This window comes from Ahaetulla prasina, chromosome 5, assembly GCF_028640845.1.
Source record: "Ahaetulla prasina isolate Xishuangbanna chromosome 5, ASM2864084v1, whole genome shotgun sequence".
NCBI classification, from domain to species: domain Eukaryota; kingdom Metazoa; phylum Chordata; class Lepidosauria; order Squamata; family Colubridae; genus Ahaetulla; species Ahaetulla prasina.
The window spans coordinates 44,112,231-44,129,399 of record NC_080543.1 but is presented as its reverse complement, the minus strand read 5'-3'; the positions used below and the strand labels follow the sequence as shown (position 1 = coordinate 44,129,399).

General features: G+C 35.8%; 1 protein-coding gene across 2 annotated transcripts; it reads right to left on the bottom strand.

The window, feature by feature from the left end:
• Window positions 1–332: 332 nt before the first annotated feature.
• Window positions 333–17,140, bottom strand: VGLL3 (vestigial like family member 3). Of its 2 annotated transcripts, none has more exons than XM_058186134.1 (4): window positions 16,741–17,140; window positions 13,048–13,294; window positions 8,914–9,414; window positions 333–2,780 (listed from the first exon to the last, which is right to left on the bottom strand). In XM_058186134.1, the coding sequence occupies exons 1-4, from the start codon at window positions 16,876–16,878 to the stop codon at window positions 2,737–2,739; spliced, it is 930 nt and encodes a 309-aa protein (XP_058042117.1). In that variant the 5' UTR covers window positions 16,879–17,140; the 3' UTR covers window positions 333–2,736. The 2 variants fall into 2 exon arrangements, with proteins under 2 accessions (XP_058042117.1, XP_058042116.1); XM_058186133.1 differs by having other exon boundaries at window positions 333–2,783; window positions 16,741–17,139.
• Between the last annotated feature and the right edge of the window lie 29 nt (window positions 17,141–17,169).

The following is a 17,169-nucleotide window of genomic DNA, read 5'->3' as shown; positions in this document are numbered from 1 at the left end:
CTGGGGCAACCCATCACTGGTTTATACACTTTCAGTTCTTCCTGGCTTTCTGCTTTTTTCTATTCTTACATAGCTCTTTTTCCTTCCTTTCTCTTTCTAGGCAGGAACACTTTCCTGCCTCTTTTTTAAAGTCACATATGGCTCTGAGCATGGAAAACTTTAAACAACTTCAGTACATCAAAGCTTTACACTGAAGGGAAGAGAACATGTAATTTTAGAACATTTGAAATCTTTGGATGAACTAGAAATCAATACATTACATTCAGGGTAAAAAAATTCTGAAGAGAGGTAGAAAAGACACTCAATAGACTTCAAGGGAAAAATGCTTATGAAGAAAGAACAGCTTTATTCCAGTATTTAATAGTACTGAGCTTTCTGTAAATGTATCAAGTTACAAACAGAAAGTCTAATCCAGATCACAAAAGCCATTTTCCCTTGTGGTTACAACACAACCCATTCTACGATTTCCATTAGAAATATCCATAATTAGTTAAAATGTAACTTTGAGGAAATCAAACCACAATTTTAATAAATTTCATTAAATACTGTGTTTAATATTTTGATGATGAGCTTACCATATTTATTGTTATCCTCTCTGACCTTACTGAAATTGTTGATGAATGTCTTTTTTCCATATTCAACTAAACAGTTGATTCAACAGAATGTTGATTGAGTTATTAAATACAGGTATTCCTCAAGTTATGACAGTTTACTTAGTGACAATTCAAAATTATGACATCCCCCCCCCAAAAAAAGTGACGTACAACCCAATCTTAGTTGTTATGTATGTTGCAGTGGTAATTCACCCTTATGACTGACTACAGAGATGGTGTAACATGCCCCCTGCCTATTTTGTCCCCCATCCTGCCCCATTGCTTTTCTGCCACGAGGCCAGTATCCCTGCAGGTCTCGTTTGGTTCTAGCCTGGGCAGTGCCGCAGATGCCTTCTGCTTGCTGCTAGGTTTCTGGTTTAAATGAGCAGCTTCAGGGATTGGGGTGCAAAGGCAGCAGCAGCAGGCAATCAGTGTGGAGCTTATTTGTCTCATCAGGCTTGCAGAGCTGCCAAAGCTGTTTTCCTTAGTTCTCACAATGTTCACTAGTGTCTGACTAAAGACAGCCACTGTTTCTGCCACATGTATCTGGAAATCTGAAGATCTTTGAAAAGTAAGTAAGCAATTAGACATGGGGTGGGGAGGAGCAACTGGAATCTGGGAGGTTAGCAAACATGCCCAGTGCCCAGTGTGGAGACCCAGCGGGGCAGGATGGGGGAGAAGCATGAAATATCACAGTAGGTTGAGGGAGGCTTGACTCAGAAGCAGGTGGCTTGTTCCAGCACTAGGTCCCCCATGGTCTCCCCCCCCCACCCCACCCCGATACCTCATGTGCACTTAAAGACCTGCACAATCAATTAACGAATGCATTTAATTTAACGTCATTCAATTAACGAATCCTTGGGTTACAAATGTAATTGGCAGGCTCTATTACATTCATAACTCGAGGATTACCTGTATGTCTAATCAAGTCAGTGTCAGCTATTAGCAACAACAAAGCCAGACTTTCTGTAGATGAATTTTGCTTAAATTTTCATAACTGTACTTGTACCAAATCTCTTTGCAGCATCACCTAGTACTTTCCAGTCTACTGTACATGCTACATAGATTGCTTAAAGTACATCCTAATCATGGATTTCAAGGCTGGGATAAGTAGGAAACTTCCAAATAATTTGCAACAAGGAGGAAAAAGAGACATGTACAAGTGCAATATAAAGTGGCTTCTAAAGCACCCAACTAGGTGTTTCAATTTAGGTTGAAGCTGAAAGGAATTAGGCATTAGGTATTTTGTGCTCAACAGTAAAAATGGAATTAATGTCAGTGTAAACTTAAGAACAAAGCTTCCTCTGCAGTTAGATTTTCAGTCCAAAGCTCTGCATCGATTACATTTTGAAATCGATTGTCCATATCCCAAAGTTTTCACTAAAAGCAGTAAAGCTTATACTCATGTTTTCGATGCTACAGCTATGAAAACTATTTTATATATGAGTGATTGTTAAGAAGAAGCTAAAACACATTCAAAAATTTGTTATCTATGTAGGACCGAACCTATATAGCTAACAGTGAACAATTACGAGATATTTGAGCAAATAACAATGAATTCCACAAACAACTAAAAGTAGGCATTTAAAACATCTGACAGTGCACCTCTACAAGCAAGTTCTTTAAACAGAACTTTAAAATTATTTAACCTTTTTTTAAAAAAAAAATCTGTTCTAAAATAGCCTGTAAATATTTATGTAAACTTTCTGTATTTCCTCAAAAAGGAGTCACAAATAGCTACCAAAATGCATTCCCAAAAGTTAACAATTAGATTCAATTATGTCCTCTCCAGGTTGTGCATTAATATTAGATGCCAACACACAAACCAAACTAAATGCTTATTTAGTGGCATAAAAAGATGGATATCAGAAATGTTGTTGCAGATTCAGGTGACAAATGATGGATGATGAACAGCTCTTGTCTTTTCATCTCATTTCTACTTAGCAATCCTGAGATTGACAAATAGGTAGCTGGCTATAAAGGATCAGTCACATGATACAGTTGGCTCAGCATCTGCTTAGCAGAATGTCTATTGGTGCTGTGAAGATGCAGAGAGAAAGAGAGAGACGGAAAAGGTGTGCCATAACCATTTCTCAAGGATAGCAACTCTTAATGCTGATTCTTTACAAGGTCCATTTGTACTTCAAAACCATAAAGCCTCCTTAGTTTTGTCCTGATGTTGGATGCCTGCTTCAAAAGAAAAAGGAAAGGATGCATCAATGGAAAACATAATACATTTTATAGACCTGATTTTAAATATATACAATGTACTTACTTTCAGTTTTCTAGGAAAAATTGCAGTGATTTTTTAAAAAATTGATAGAGTTACTAAAATCCTTTGGCATGAAATTTACCTCTCTTTATAAAATTTAATAAGTGCCTAAAAGACGCTGGTGCTTTCTTTCAGAAATTACAAGACACCACCATTCAGCATGATAGGCATAAGACACAGTGAATCTTAAATTTATGTTATCTTAAATTTATCCATCCAATTCCTGGCAAGCTTGCAAAGGGATTGGCAGCTTTTTCTGCTTTTGTACTTAGAATAACAGCACTATGGTATTAAACTCAAAACCTACAATGTGCTTAATCTTAGCCATATTTTGAGATTTGTTGTTTTAGTCATAATTATGACTAATAACAGTTGATATATGGTAATTCATATAAAATATAAGCAAAACATTTGAATGTTTCACAGCTGTCTGGTGTGAACAAAGAAGACTGAACAGCATCTTGGTTCATATCACTAACCACAGTTTAGCATGACATTCAAACCAGTGAATACAGAGCACCCACCCCAAATATTTATTTCCGGCATGTATCTATTATCTACGTGTGTGAATTTGCTGATGCTTTATTTAAACTAAATTTGTATATCAGTGATTGCATGACCTCTGTAGATGCCATACATTAAATCAATAAACAAACCTAATATGTATGATGAAATTGTGTAGCTTAAGACTCCAAAAAGTCTTGAAATAACAGTGCAACCCCCCCCCCAAAAAAAAAACAGGAATACACCTGTGGTGAGAAAAGAAGGACTGAAATATGCATGTTAAAGGTTAATGCAGCTTTTTAATGTCTCCCAGAACTGGTACCCCAAGAGCCAGATGATTTCAACTACAATTCCTTCAGTGACATCACTTCATTGCATCTATTTTCTCCAGTACTTCTTGGAAGATTGCTGCTGATTATCATAAACATGTGATTCAGCCCAAGCAAAGAAAAGTTTGGATGAGAGCAATGCATAGAACACTGAAACACTACATCTGATCTTGGGAGTAACTAACTACAAACCAACTACTTGTGAGTAAATGTGTGACTACTTCTGTGTAGGATTATATTTTTACAGTGAGAGAAACATCTTGTGATACAGGATATATGCTATATCACACCTTAATATTGTGCCTAAACTCAAAGAAAGTAGTACCATCAGCTTAGAGATGTTAATAAAACATTATTTTAATAGCATGAACAAACTTTAAGTTAAGTGGCATAAAATAGAAATAAATGAAACAGCCTCTTTCTAGAACACCAAACTTATATTGATTAAATCTGTATGAAGTGAACACATGGAGCTGTATCTTTTGTCATGACATATCCTGATTTGTGATTAGGGGAATCTGATCTGGGAGGATGTGGGGCAGCTGTCAAAAAGGTGACCTGTTAATTGCAGTCACAGGATGCACATGCAAAGGGCAATTATTTGTATAGTCATCTTGCCATTTTTTTTAACATGGCCATACCACTGTAGGCATTTCTTCTGCATTTTTTCAAAAATATTGATGCAATGCCCATTTGCTACCATACTGTCATTGCTGGTATGGTCAAGAAGAGAAACATCTAGTGACCAATGAAGCATATACATCTCGATTGCATGTATATAGCATTTGGTGGTTGGTCAGCACTCAGCGCAATATAAAACTACTGGATGTACCATAACCAGTGAACTATGCCTCCTCAAATTTCCTTTAACTTAACAAAATAATTATGAAACTTTCCAGCAGGTTCATCTTATCTTCCGTTTTTTTCAATATCACCCAGGAGATTAAGTTAAACGTGAAAAACAGAATATGAGTTTTCACCAAAAAAAGCTACATAATTAATGTGTGTGTGTGTGACTTGTAAATAATATATATTCCTTTGTAACTACAATGCAAACAATTGCAATTGTGATTTCAAATTATTCTAATATCCAGACTCTATCAAGATACTTCACCCTTCACCATTCTTTGTTCAGCTCCAATCCTCAGCACTAGAAAAATTCTACACAGTTGAACAGAAAAGAAAAGGAATGATATCTCATTTATTATCTTTTTATGTTTAAAAATTGCCAACAAAGTTGGCTAACGATGAGAGGGTTGGCGCAATGACATAATAATGCAAGCAATAAGTTGGGTGAATTGATTGTTGAGTCCATGCCATTTTATTAATGGCAAACAACAATGGATGACAACATTGAGAAATACCAATGGATGAGATGACTTTTTAACAATAAATCATAGAAGTGCAAAAAGGAAATAGAATCAGAATGACCTTAAGCCAATTATATTTTCTCCACCTGATGTTACTCACAGGACTCATACCAATAAAAAATGGAACACAAAGTCATGTATGGTGCCTTAAGAGGAAACACAGTAGAAAAATGTAACAAATGAATGAACTGTTATTCCCATCTTCTACTGCCATATATTCACAACTCAACAAGCCTGCTCCTCATTTGAAAAGATTCTACAAGGTGGGAAAAGAATGTGTAAACCTTATTTCCTGCTTATTCGTGAAATGATTTTATCATCATGTCATATTCACTTAGTCACATTGACTAAAATAAAGCAGGCATCACTAACACCGTTTCAAGGCCAAATATGTCATGGACACTATTTTTCATTATGCAACATCATTTTTAAGGCTGGATTACACATGCATAGACAGTAAACTGCTAGATATAAACAAAATTATTTCCCCCTCAAAAAGAAAGAATAAAGTCACACTATTAATGTTATATAAATCTGAGAATCGAATCTATTAAAATATAGGGTATGATATTTGAGCCACCTTTCCTTCTATATGTTAATCAAGACAAATTTCATTGAAAACTCGAATCTACTAAAAAATATACTATACTTTGCAAAAAGTAGGTTCCATAAAGAGTAATCTGCTTGTCTTGGCAGATGATGACATTACAGCAGATAATGACATTAAGCTCAAAATATGAAATGTAATCATTGTGGTCTCATCACTACAACTAGAAACATTATTAATGACCATAAAATCATCCAGGCTTTTTAAAGATCTAGTTCTGCTATTTTTTATTAATTTCTTGAGGCTGCAAGCATCAAGCAACTGACTCTACCATTACATACCGGTAAATGCAAATGTGAAAATAAAGCTTGCTGGTTTGCAGCCACTGGTACAGAAAACAAGAAAGAGAAAGTCAAATGCAATTAAAATAGATCCAAATTGTTACTTGTCTTTGCCCTTCCCTCAGATAATTATTTTGCTCATCCTGTGTTCTATTTCAAACATTTAAAAAAGGAAAAACAATTTAAAGTGATAGCGTTTATCTAACACATTTTCCTGATATAACGCACAGAAATCTTGAAGTAAACATCCACTGTTATTTAATGGGTAAAATATTTGCTTCCAATAGTGCCAAGTGAATCTATGGATTTATACACAAAAAATGAACTATGACACATATTCATCAAAAACATTCATCATTATATTTTTCCTAAACACTCCTAATCGGTATAGGATTTTACAAACATGTATTGAAAATACATGTTTTCTCTCGCTTCTTTAATGGAGTCATTTCAAAGTAAAAAGTAGCTGTTTTATTTTGAGCACAAGACCAAACACAGATTACTTTCTCTAAATGTGACATAGTTTCTAGGGACTGAAATGTCATGATCTACTAGCCATTAATAAGTAGGAGACAAGATGGGAGGGGAAGGGATGGAAGGGAAAGGAAATACACAGCCTATGCTAAGTTGATACACAGCAGATACCAGGTTTTAAAAGTTCAGTTTAGTGAGCTTCACAGTTTTCACAATTTAGTGAATGATAACTCATATTTTGTCAGAAATTAGTTATGGCAGTCACAAGCAAAAGGTACAAGTTCCACAACAATGCCAATGAATTCTCCTTTATCATCTGCTACACAATACAGCACAGGAATAGTTAAGGCATATCAATTGAGCAAATGCAACGGAGTTCTGAAAATTTCAGTTTCTGTGTAATAAAATGCCAATAACTAGACGAGCCATCAGATTAGAGTTATCTCTTGTTAATCCAACTATGGCATTACAATGGTTTGATAACTCTGGCACATGTTTGTGCATCTTAGATCTTTCTAAAAACACAGGCCTAGTATATAGATCACACAACTCCATGCATGTTTTAATTCATGGCTTGTCTGACAAGTGATAATTACTTATTTGTTCATAACACAAAGCATAAACAATACTTTACAAATGATGATTGATTTAACAATCATGTTAAAATGAATAGAAAAAAATATTTACAGGATTAATGTCATAGGACATTTTGAAAAGCATTGAATGAGTTTGCAGATCAACACTTTAAATAGTAGTTTGCATAAAATTTAACCTTTCAATAGTAATAATGCAGTCAAATCTGATAACATCTGAACACAGCATTCTTAGAAGTTGTAAATTGAAGATGTTGTTTTAAGTGTCTGATTCAAAATAGGCCTAACAATAATTTTATCTGTTGGGATTGCAACAAGTAAGCTTTTGGTTTAATGTAACAATCTGATATTACCACAAATGCAGAAAACATATTAATGTAATATGTACTCCAAATATTGAGCTATCACAATGGAATTTGGTTTGTATAATTATAAGGCAGTTAATTGTAGTCGAAATTGTAACTTAACATTCCAGGGAATTATGGCAATGTCAAGTCTGAAACCAGATCTCAACTAAACTAATGACTAAAAATTATGAAGTTTCCAAACTCAAAGCCAAAAGTCAGAAAAAGCAATTTAGTTTTAATAAAAAACTGTCCTACTTACAAAAATAAATACATAATTATATTAATAATATTTGAATAAAATTGATAGTGTATGTTGATTTATTTGGAAAAAGATTGACGTATCATTGAATTTAAAAAAAACATCCTTAAGGTCTACAGTATGTGAATTTAGATCATTCTATTCTTGAAAAGTGGCTCAGTGGTTAATACACTGAGCTTTTTGATCGAAAGGTGGGCAGTTCAATGGTTCGAATCCCTAGTGCTGTGTAATGGGTGAGCTCCCATTATTTGTCCCAGCTTCTGCCAACTAGCAGTTCGAAAGCACGTACAAAAATTCAAGTAGAAAAATAGGGACCACCCTTGGTGGGAAGGTAAAAGCGTTCTATGTGCCTTTGGCATTTAGCCATGCCGGTCACAGGACCACAGAGACATCTTTGTGGTCATGTGGCCACGTGCTAGCCACATGAACACGACAGTGCTGGTTCTTCGGTGCTGGCTCTTTGGCTTTAAAAAGGAGATGAGCACCGCCCCTTAGATTTGGAATGAATAGCAAATATGTGCGAGGGGAACCTTTACCTTTATTCTTGAACAAGATTAAGGAAAAAAATTCATTATAACTGCTTATACTAATAAACAAAAATGTTAAACTTGAACTATAAAGTCAAATCTTCAACCATAAAGGATCATGGTGACCTTAAACCAGGGGTGTCAAACTCGATTTGAGGGCCTCATCAGGGTTGTGTTTGACCTCGGAGGGAAGGGTGGGGGTGCCATGGCCAGGGATGGTGTGGCCAGGTCAATATCACTTGTGCTGGGGGCGTCTGTGGTGGCCCGAGTGGTCTGCCAGCAAAAATGGGCTCCCAAGTTCCGTTTTCAGCTGTGATGACTTCCTGTAACCCTCTATCAGAGAAAACAGAGCTTGGGTGGTCCACTCATCGCCCTTGCGAGCTCCATTTCTGGCTGTGAAGCTCTCCTGAAACCCTCTGCCAGTGAAAATGGAGCTCAGGTGGGCCACCCTCCCGAGCTCCATTTTCATTGGCAGAGGCACTATGAGCCGGTCCTTTCCTGGTTATAGGGCAACCCTATGGGCCAGATCTAAGCACCCCATGGGCTGGATCCAGGCTCTGGGCCTTGAGTTTGACACCCCTGCCTTAACCCAATTAATATTTTCTAACCTGTCTTAGAGTTTTATGAAGATAAAATAGGAAGAACCAAGTATACCATCTTGAACTCTGGAAAATATGGAAGAATGTAAATACAATGATTTAAGAGCTATAAGTCATATATCTTCTGAGATATGCATAGATACACAAAAACTAATTACCTGTTTCAAATCCAAACGTTGGTACAATATCAACTGTCCCATGAAAGGCTCCTGCCCAAGCTGAGGTAGCACAGCTGACAGTAGTAGGATCTGACCTTGCATCACACTGTAGTGGAGGAATCTTGCCTGCACAAACTGAGGGGACTGGCAGAGGTCTGTACCGTGGGTCAAGATGTGAAGTTGGATGATGGTGATGATGCATGTGTACACGGGGATGATGGTGATGCATGTACACATCATGCATATGTCCATATGAAGAGTTCACCTGAGATGCTAAAGGATAATGCCAAGATTCTGGCATGTTAGATGAGGGAGGTGGAGCAGTCTGATGCAACGTATGTCCTGGCCAGCCGTTAGGATCTGCTACTGAAAAAGTGCTTGGTATAGTAATGGGAAAATCACGATGAATTCCACTTAAAGATGGTGAAGGCGGAGTTTGATAAGAACTGGTCCAAAATGAAGCTGGGAAGTTCCTCCTTTGATTTGCAATTGTTGTGTTCTCTTTTAAGAGAAAAAGCAAAAATGATATAAACTCTTAAAATGAATTTAGAATCACCATTGCTATTATGTAGAGCAATAGCAATAGCACTTAGACTTATATACCACTTTACAGTGCTTTACAGCCCTCTCTAAGCAGTTTACAGAGTCAGCATATTGCCCCCAACAATTTGGGTCCCCATTTTAGCCACCTCAGAAGGATGGAAGGCTGAGTCAACCTTGTGCCTGATGAGATCTGAACTGACAAATTGCAGGCAGCCAGCAGGCAGCAGAAGTAGCCTGCAGTACTCCACTCTAACCACTGTGCCACCATGGCTCAGAGAAGCTAAGGACGCGCATAACTGTTTTAAATGCTCATGAAACTACATCAATAAATACAATAATCATAGAATATTTTCTTATCTACAGTGACCAGTGCTTTATATCTATTATACCTTTTAAATTAAACCTAAAATTAATTTCATATTATTAAAATATAATGCAAAATAATTGAAAATCTGATGAACTAGTGATTTTTGAGGTAGTTTTTAAAAACTGTATAACATGAAAACAATATATAAAATTATGGATACAAATATTTTTATCCGATCTTTCTTATAAGAATGGGGTTTCTCAAACTGCCTTATAAAGTATCTCTACAGGGATGCTGTTCAAGAGAGAAGGCACAATTCCTATTTAGTTATATCCTAATGGAAAGGATCCATGAAATGTTGGCCTTGCCAATACTCAGGGAAAAAATGATCATAGGCAGATTCTCTTGCAGTTATCCTTAGTCTATACCAGTGTTCCTTAACCATAGCAACTTTAAGATTTGTTGACTTCAACTTCCAGAATTTCCCAGTTAGTATCAAAGTCCATACATGCTGGGTTGAAAAATGCTGTTCTATGTCAACTATGACCTTAGAGACCTTAGACAGCTTGAATTATACCAGAAAGCACCCTTGGACTGCAAATCATGGAGAAGTGTGTTGAACATCCACCCTGGCAATAAGCTTAGGAGATTAAATTTACCTGGTGGTGGGTTTGTTGCTGGCGCATATGGATTCCTGTTAGATTTTTAGGCCTGGACACATGTCATGTATTGGGTATTATTAGTTTAGGATTCTATTATTTCTATTGTTCTGAAACAGAGGTTTTGTTTGTAATCCAGAGGCACTGTTGTAAGTGATTTCTATCAATTTAATATGTCAATTTTATTTTCTTCCTAATTTTTATTTGTTGTAGCATTATCAGTTAATGATTAATATACTGAGAAGTAATAATATGTTCACAAATTCTGCAAATCCATATAAATCATTTGTTCATCCAATGAAGTTACACTACTTTATGAATTCAAGATACTGCTATGAATCAATGAATTCAAGATGCTACTATCTCTTTAGATCTGGTCATCCAAAATAAACTTAAATTCTTTCTTAGTTGTATTTCTTCACTGAACTTATTATTAGTCTGCTGTTACACTAATGAAAATAATTAGAAGAGAATGTGTTATATGGTTTTAAGTTTACTAGTTTCTGAAAAAGCATGTGTAGTAATATTATTGGAACTATCTAATATAAAATAATGATAAGCGGAATAAAAAAGAAAGAACTGCAGAAAAATCACAAAATACAAAGACCTTTTACACAGAAATAGAACAACTATGGGAAAGGAAAGAAAAGATAGTAATAGGTGTCTCAGATGCAATCCCAAAGCAATGGGATCACTGCTTGAAAATACTTGGCAATGGCAAAATCATCATCAATCAATTGCCAAGGACAATTGACTTGGAAAAGCTTAATCCTGTGACAATACCTTTAATACCATCAAACCACAACATCTGCCAATCCAAGGTCCTCGGAAATGCCAAATCCAGATGTCTAAACATCTGGCTGATTATGCAACCAACCATAATAATGTTACACTGTCTTTTTAAATATAAAACTCAAAGCGGCAAACATACTTCTGTCCCCTCCCTATTTTTCCACATCAACCTGTAAAATGGTGAGAGATAATGACTGTCCCAAAGTCAATGAGCTGGCTTTCATGGCTATAAAAAAACATAATCATTTACCAACCCAAACTGTTGGATTTGTGCTTCTGTTTTCTATTACAAAAGGGACGTGATGGCTCAGTGACTGAGCTTGTCAATCGAAAGGTCGGCAGTTCAGAGGTTAGAATCTCTAGTGTCGTAATGGGGTGAGTTCCTGTTACTTGTCACAGCTTCTGCCAACCTAGCAGTTTGAAAGCACATAAAAAATGCAAGTAGAAAATTGGGACCACCTTTGGTGGGAAGGTAACAGTGTTCCATGTGCCTTTAGCATTTAGTCATGCTGGCCACATGACCACAGAGACATCTTCAGACAGCGCTGGCTCTTCGGCTTTGAAACAGAGATGAGCACCGTCTCCTACAGAGACTAGCATATATGTGCGAGGGAAACCTTTACCTTTGCCTTTCTATTACTATGATTACCTTTAATAAGAAGTGAGAAAATTACTGAGTGTCATACTAGTGTCCAAATTTCTAAAAGTGGAAAACATTTCATAACTTTTTTTCTGCCATTGCAAAACAGAAGTACATTGAATATTTTTTATTCACTCTTCTATCAAGATAAGTCAGCAGATAATTCTTAAACCTGAATTATTTTCAATATTAGTTTGGGTCTGGGATAATTTTAAATCTCCAAAATATTTTTATAAAAAACTAAAGAGTGCACTTGAGATAAATATTAATTGTTTAAAAGAACTGGAATGTCACATACTAACAAATCAGAGCCCTGAAGAATAGAAAATTCATTTGTTTATCTGCAGATGAAATAATTGAGTAAAAGTTTACCTTTTATGATTATTGAAAGATAATGTTTTAACTTTTTAAAAGCATTTGTTGCCAATCCCATAATAGTGAAAGTGTAAAATGGCTGGAAAGATATTTACTCCTTTGATATGGGCTTATGTCACTATGTTAATTTCATATCCGTACATTTGTTTAGTTGATTTAAATTGGTTTGCAGAGCTGAATATACTCTTGCATTAAATATCCCATGTTTTGAATTTATCATTACATGAAGAATTATGCCAACTATTTGCAAAGTTTGAGATGCTACAAAACAATTCTACTCTTCAGTGTCCTAAAAACAGAGAGCTCAGAATGACAATTTTGAATCAACACTATGTGTTCACTTTGTCTATTGATAGAAACTTAATTGATATAATGACCAATGTTATTCCATATGATCACACACTGATATGTTTAAAATTGGGCAAATGATTTTGCCTGTATATGATAGGCATTTCAATTGCTTTCCTTTGTCTTTTGAATTTTTATTTACTCTTATTTTTTATTAATCTATACATTAAGGATAATAATGATAATAAATGATAATTACAATAATGATAATTAAAACAATAATGTTTTCACATTCTTCTTCCAGCTATTTAGATTCTATCTCTGCAAAGTAATATTTTTGCTAGCTAGCCCAATTTTTCTAGCTGTATATCTTATGGGGTGAGCGCAGATAGCGGTATGCATTGTGTTGCATTGTATTGTTTTTGTTCTTTAAATAAAGATAATATGGCAAGCTGAAAGAAATCACAGTATGTGTTTTAAACACCTGTGAAGAAAACAATGTTAAATTCAGCTTTCCTTTTAAAACTTACCTCTCCATAAGTCTGTTTTGGTTTTTGAAAGAACAGCCTCTGAATTGAAGTTGTTAGCTTGATTTAAAGCTCTTGAGAAGTGTTCATCCACCACTGAGCCAATGTCTCCCTGAAAGTAGGTGAAAAGGACGCAGCGAGAATTAAGGTATTCCATTTCAGTAGGCTGATCTTTTTCCTCTTCCTCTTGCTTATTAGAAAGTGTCACTTCCAGAGTTTCTTGCATCTTGCTATATACAACTATTTTATTCTAAGGGGAGAAAAAAATGGATTAGACAGTAGAATAATACATAATTACATATCATAAAAGCTAATGATAGTCAACCTATGAAAATGAATATACATTATATATTTGTTACAACTGTATTCATGACGCATTCTATATAGTAGGAAGCTTGTTAATTAGTTACTATCATGGCCTGTTAGGATCTCCTTTATATTTCCCATCTGGTTATTTGATTGTGATAGAAAAAAAATTAAAACAAGTCTTTCTGAAGGTTTCAGAATGGTAAAAAATCATATCCCACTCCTAAACAAATACTTTTTTTTAAAGATGTCTCTTTCCCAGGAGGAGCAATCGTGGACAGTAGATGATGGAGAAAGAAGAGAATATTAATCCCTTCCCTCAGTGAAAAAGAGTACATATTCACATATAAAATATAGAGCCAGATATTTTAATGAAAAAAAGAAGAATGCCAACAATTTATTATTTCAGTGTTATTCAGCTTTAAGATGTTTCTTATTTGGCAAAAGCAAATTCTTTGTGGTATTTTTGTGCATTGCATAAAAAGGCAGATTTAAACTGAATAAATAATGTGGAAAACAGAAGAATTATAATGTCAATCATATGCTTAATTACTTGGAAATAAATCTTAATTATTTTCCAATAAACCGGGCAATTATGCTAGAAAAAAAACCAGCCCAATTTAAGCCAATTATTTTCAAAATATTCCCTTTTTTTTACAAAAACTTTGTCTGTTATGGTATGATACTCCAATATTCTATTATAAAAATAAAAAGCAAAATTTAAGTAGAATACATTATGTTTCAAAGCAGTTTAAATTTTAGATATTAAAAACATCTGCTTCTTGACATACAAGTTTGTTCAAAGTAGTTATTAATGTCATAGAACTTTAAATTATAAATCAATAAATATTAATTTAAATAAACTTGAACACCTACATACAAAAATCAATTACAATTAAAATGAATATCCTAATTTATATTGCTCTGACACTAATATACTGTAGGTTGGGCTTAACTTAGCTTTGATAAAACTGCTCTTAGAACAGCAGAAAGAACAAATAATAAAACAGAAATCATTTGAGTTTAGACCATATTTGTGAATTTTAACCATGATAGCATTAAGGGTCAGTTCCCATGTATGGAGAAAACATTTGTGTGTGTGTGTGTGTATGTGTGTGTGTGTGTGTGTGTGTGAGTGTGTGTGTGTGTGTGTGTGTGTGTGTGCATAATAATGATAAAACCTCATGGAATGCAGTAAAAACCAAAAAAAAAAGTGAATTCTCAGATGACCATATTGGAGCCAAGTCAATATTAGTCCCACTTCACCCACGCACAGCATAGTCTAAAAGTGTTGTCATCCTGATAAGAATGTACTGATTTATTTTGTTACATCAGATTCTTAAGTCAAAGGGTAAAAGCTGAATTTCAAAAATAAAATTTTATATGTAGTTTTTATATTTTTTCACTTTTCTTTGAAATTAATACTGTAATCAAACATATAGCAAAATGCTCCTTTCTATCATTTATTTAAATGATAGCAGATAATTCTGTAAAGAAGTCATTGAAATTGTATTTAATAAAACATGTCTACTGAAACTGCTGCCATGGTAAATGTATATGCTGACATTTGATTCATATAATTCTTAATTTTGTTGTATTATGTCTGTTTGGAATTGATCTATTCAGTTCAAAAATCTATAGACTTCATTAAAAACAAACAGCAAGCAGTAGAAACAGTATAAGCAACATGATCTTGTGGCACTTTTAGCAGAAATATATTCATTTACTGAGATACTATATTTCCATACATTACAACTCAGTTAATCAAATACTTTTATGCAAAGGATTGTAGTCCATCATGATACAGTTTGCAGTAATGCATCCTATAGTTTTTTAAGTGTTTGCTGTAATGAACCAACTTTCTCTTTGGAATTATGGGACACTGCATTTCTGGTGACATCTCTAAAAGACTAAAACTCTAAAGTGACTAGGCTTTCCATTTAAGACGACTTATTATGCCTTAGGGTCTACAATAGTAATCATGATAAAATTTTCACTATGACAAACCTCAAACTTTTTTGGGAACCTACTTTCAACTTAGACAAAACAATGTTACATTACCTTCTAAAAGAAAATTCTAGTCATGTATGCTGAATACATGTACCCTTAAGTAAAAGACCATACTGAATTTAATGTGACTTCTTTCTGGGCATGCTGCATATTCAAAACTGGGGCATAAAGGCAGAAAATCAGCCTTCCTTAAGGACAACTTCCAGCTTTTATTCAGAATTAATGGTGAATTCATGAATTCACAGCCCCAATATCCCTTTTTTTTTTTTTAGCAAATTATACAAGCAGTCTGACCTTCCAAGTCCCATACACTCCTACATGTAAGAGAATAGCAGAACTTTGAACAAATCTCAGGTGACTCAGAAAGGGATAGAGTAGCTCTCAATATTGTCATCACAAAGGTTTTCACATTCCAAGAAGAGGATAACTCAAGAAACCATCCAGCCTTGGGCACAGAATTGGTAAAAAGAAGAAAAAACAGCAAGCTGGCTATATCTCCCACGATCCTCTGATACTGACACCTCCATTTTGGTTTGGTGGGAAACAACTTTAAATATGAAGTACCACCAGTTTGCAGTATATTTATTTTATGTTACTGAAGTTACTTTTCTTCTGCCACATAGGCAATCCTCTTACTGGTTCCTTCTTAAGACTCAGATGGCTCATCTGATAGCCTCTCTTCTTCAGTTTCAGTCATCAAGCTATCAAAATCACCCAGGCCCCTCCAGATGCAAAGTTTGATTGCTCCTACTTTGAGCAGACAGTTCATCAAATGACAGTGGCTGAAGCCACAGCCATTACACCTACACTGCTCAGAGCCTGCCCAAATACTCTTATGGTGGCAAAAATAAACTGTCATTCACCATGTAGGAACATTTTGGATCATATTCAGACTAAGGTTTGAAGGGGTTAGTAGTAAGCCAAAGCATATGTTCATGAATACAACTGTGAGTAAGTGACTGAGTCAAACACTGTGTCTGATTGGATTCATATGTCCTTTTATATGTAGTCTCCGTGTTGAAGAGATGAGTAGCACTCCTAGATTAGAGAATGCCAGAAGAATATTTGTGTATATGGTGTGTGACTGAAGAAAGGTCTCAACATAGAGCAACCAGCTCTGTTCAACCAGGTACTTAATGAGCCTCAGGAGTCAAGCTCCTAAGTGATACAAGGCACTGCAAAGATCACCCAGCCTCTTCTAGAGATAAACATCCAGTGCTCGTTTTTGAGCAGGCACTTCATCAAATTTTTCTCACTGCTGGGGTCATCCATCCCACCTCTCCCAAGAATGGGACTAGCAGACTCCCTCATTCCCATTTCTGCTTTCTCCTCTCACTATGAGAGTAACAGCTTTCCCCTTTAACTTGTTCAGAGTCTCACCTGTTGGCTCGACGTGAAAGCTGGTGTGGAGAACGGACAAGGACTCGTGGAACACGCGGCGGATGCTGCGGGGAATTTCACCTGGGACGGGTGACACGTCGCCTGCGCCTGATGCCTCACCACATCCGAGCAGCTCATGATACCCGCAGGACCTGCTGTTGCTGGTCCCTGCAGCTCTACTCTCCGGTCACAGCTACCTTTCCCCAGGCGATCTCGACAACGGTGCTTTGATGGGACTGCGAAGCCAAGATGCGTTCATCTTCAGGAGGCGGCCGCTTTAACACTTATATAAGAAGTTCTGAAGTGGCGGCGGCGGCGGGCGCATAAGGAGACAGCGTAGCCACGGGGAGGCAGAGAAGCGCAATACGCCTCTGCCGCCTGATTATCATATACGCAATACGGAGCCCCCACGCTCGACCAGTTGCTAGA

What these genes read in the sequence shown, in the direction of transcription:
- VGLL3 (XM_058186133.1), bottom strand. Translation starts at nt 16,878, where the DNA reads ATGAGCTGCTCGGATGTGGTGAGGCATCAGGCGCAGGCGACGTGTCAC. An exon ending in CAAAACAGACTTATGGAGAG is followed by an intron (nt 9,415 to 13,047) that starts GTAAGTTTTAAA and finishes TTCTCTTAAAAG; the next exon opens with AGAACACAACAATTGCAAAT. An exon ending in AACGTTTGGATTTGAAACAG is followed by an intron (nt 2,784 to 8,913) that starts GTAATTAGTTTT and finishes TTTCTTTTGAAG; the next exon opens with CAGGCATCCAACATCAGGAC.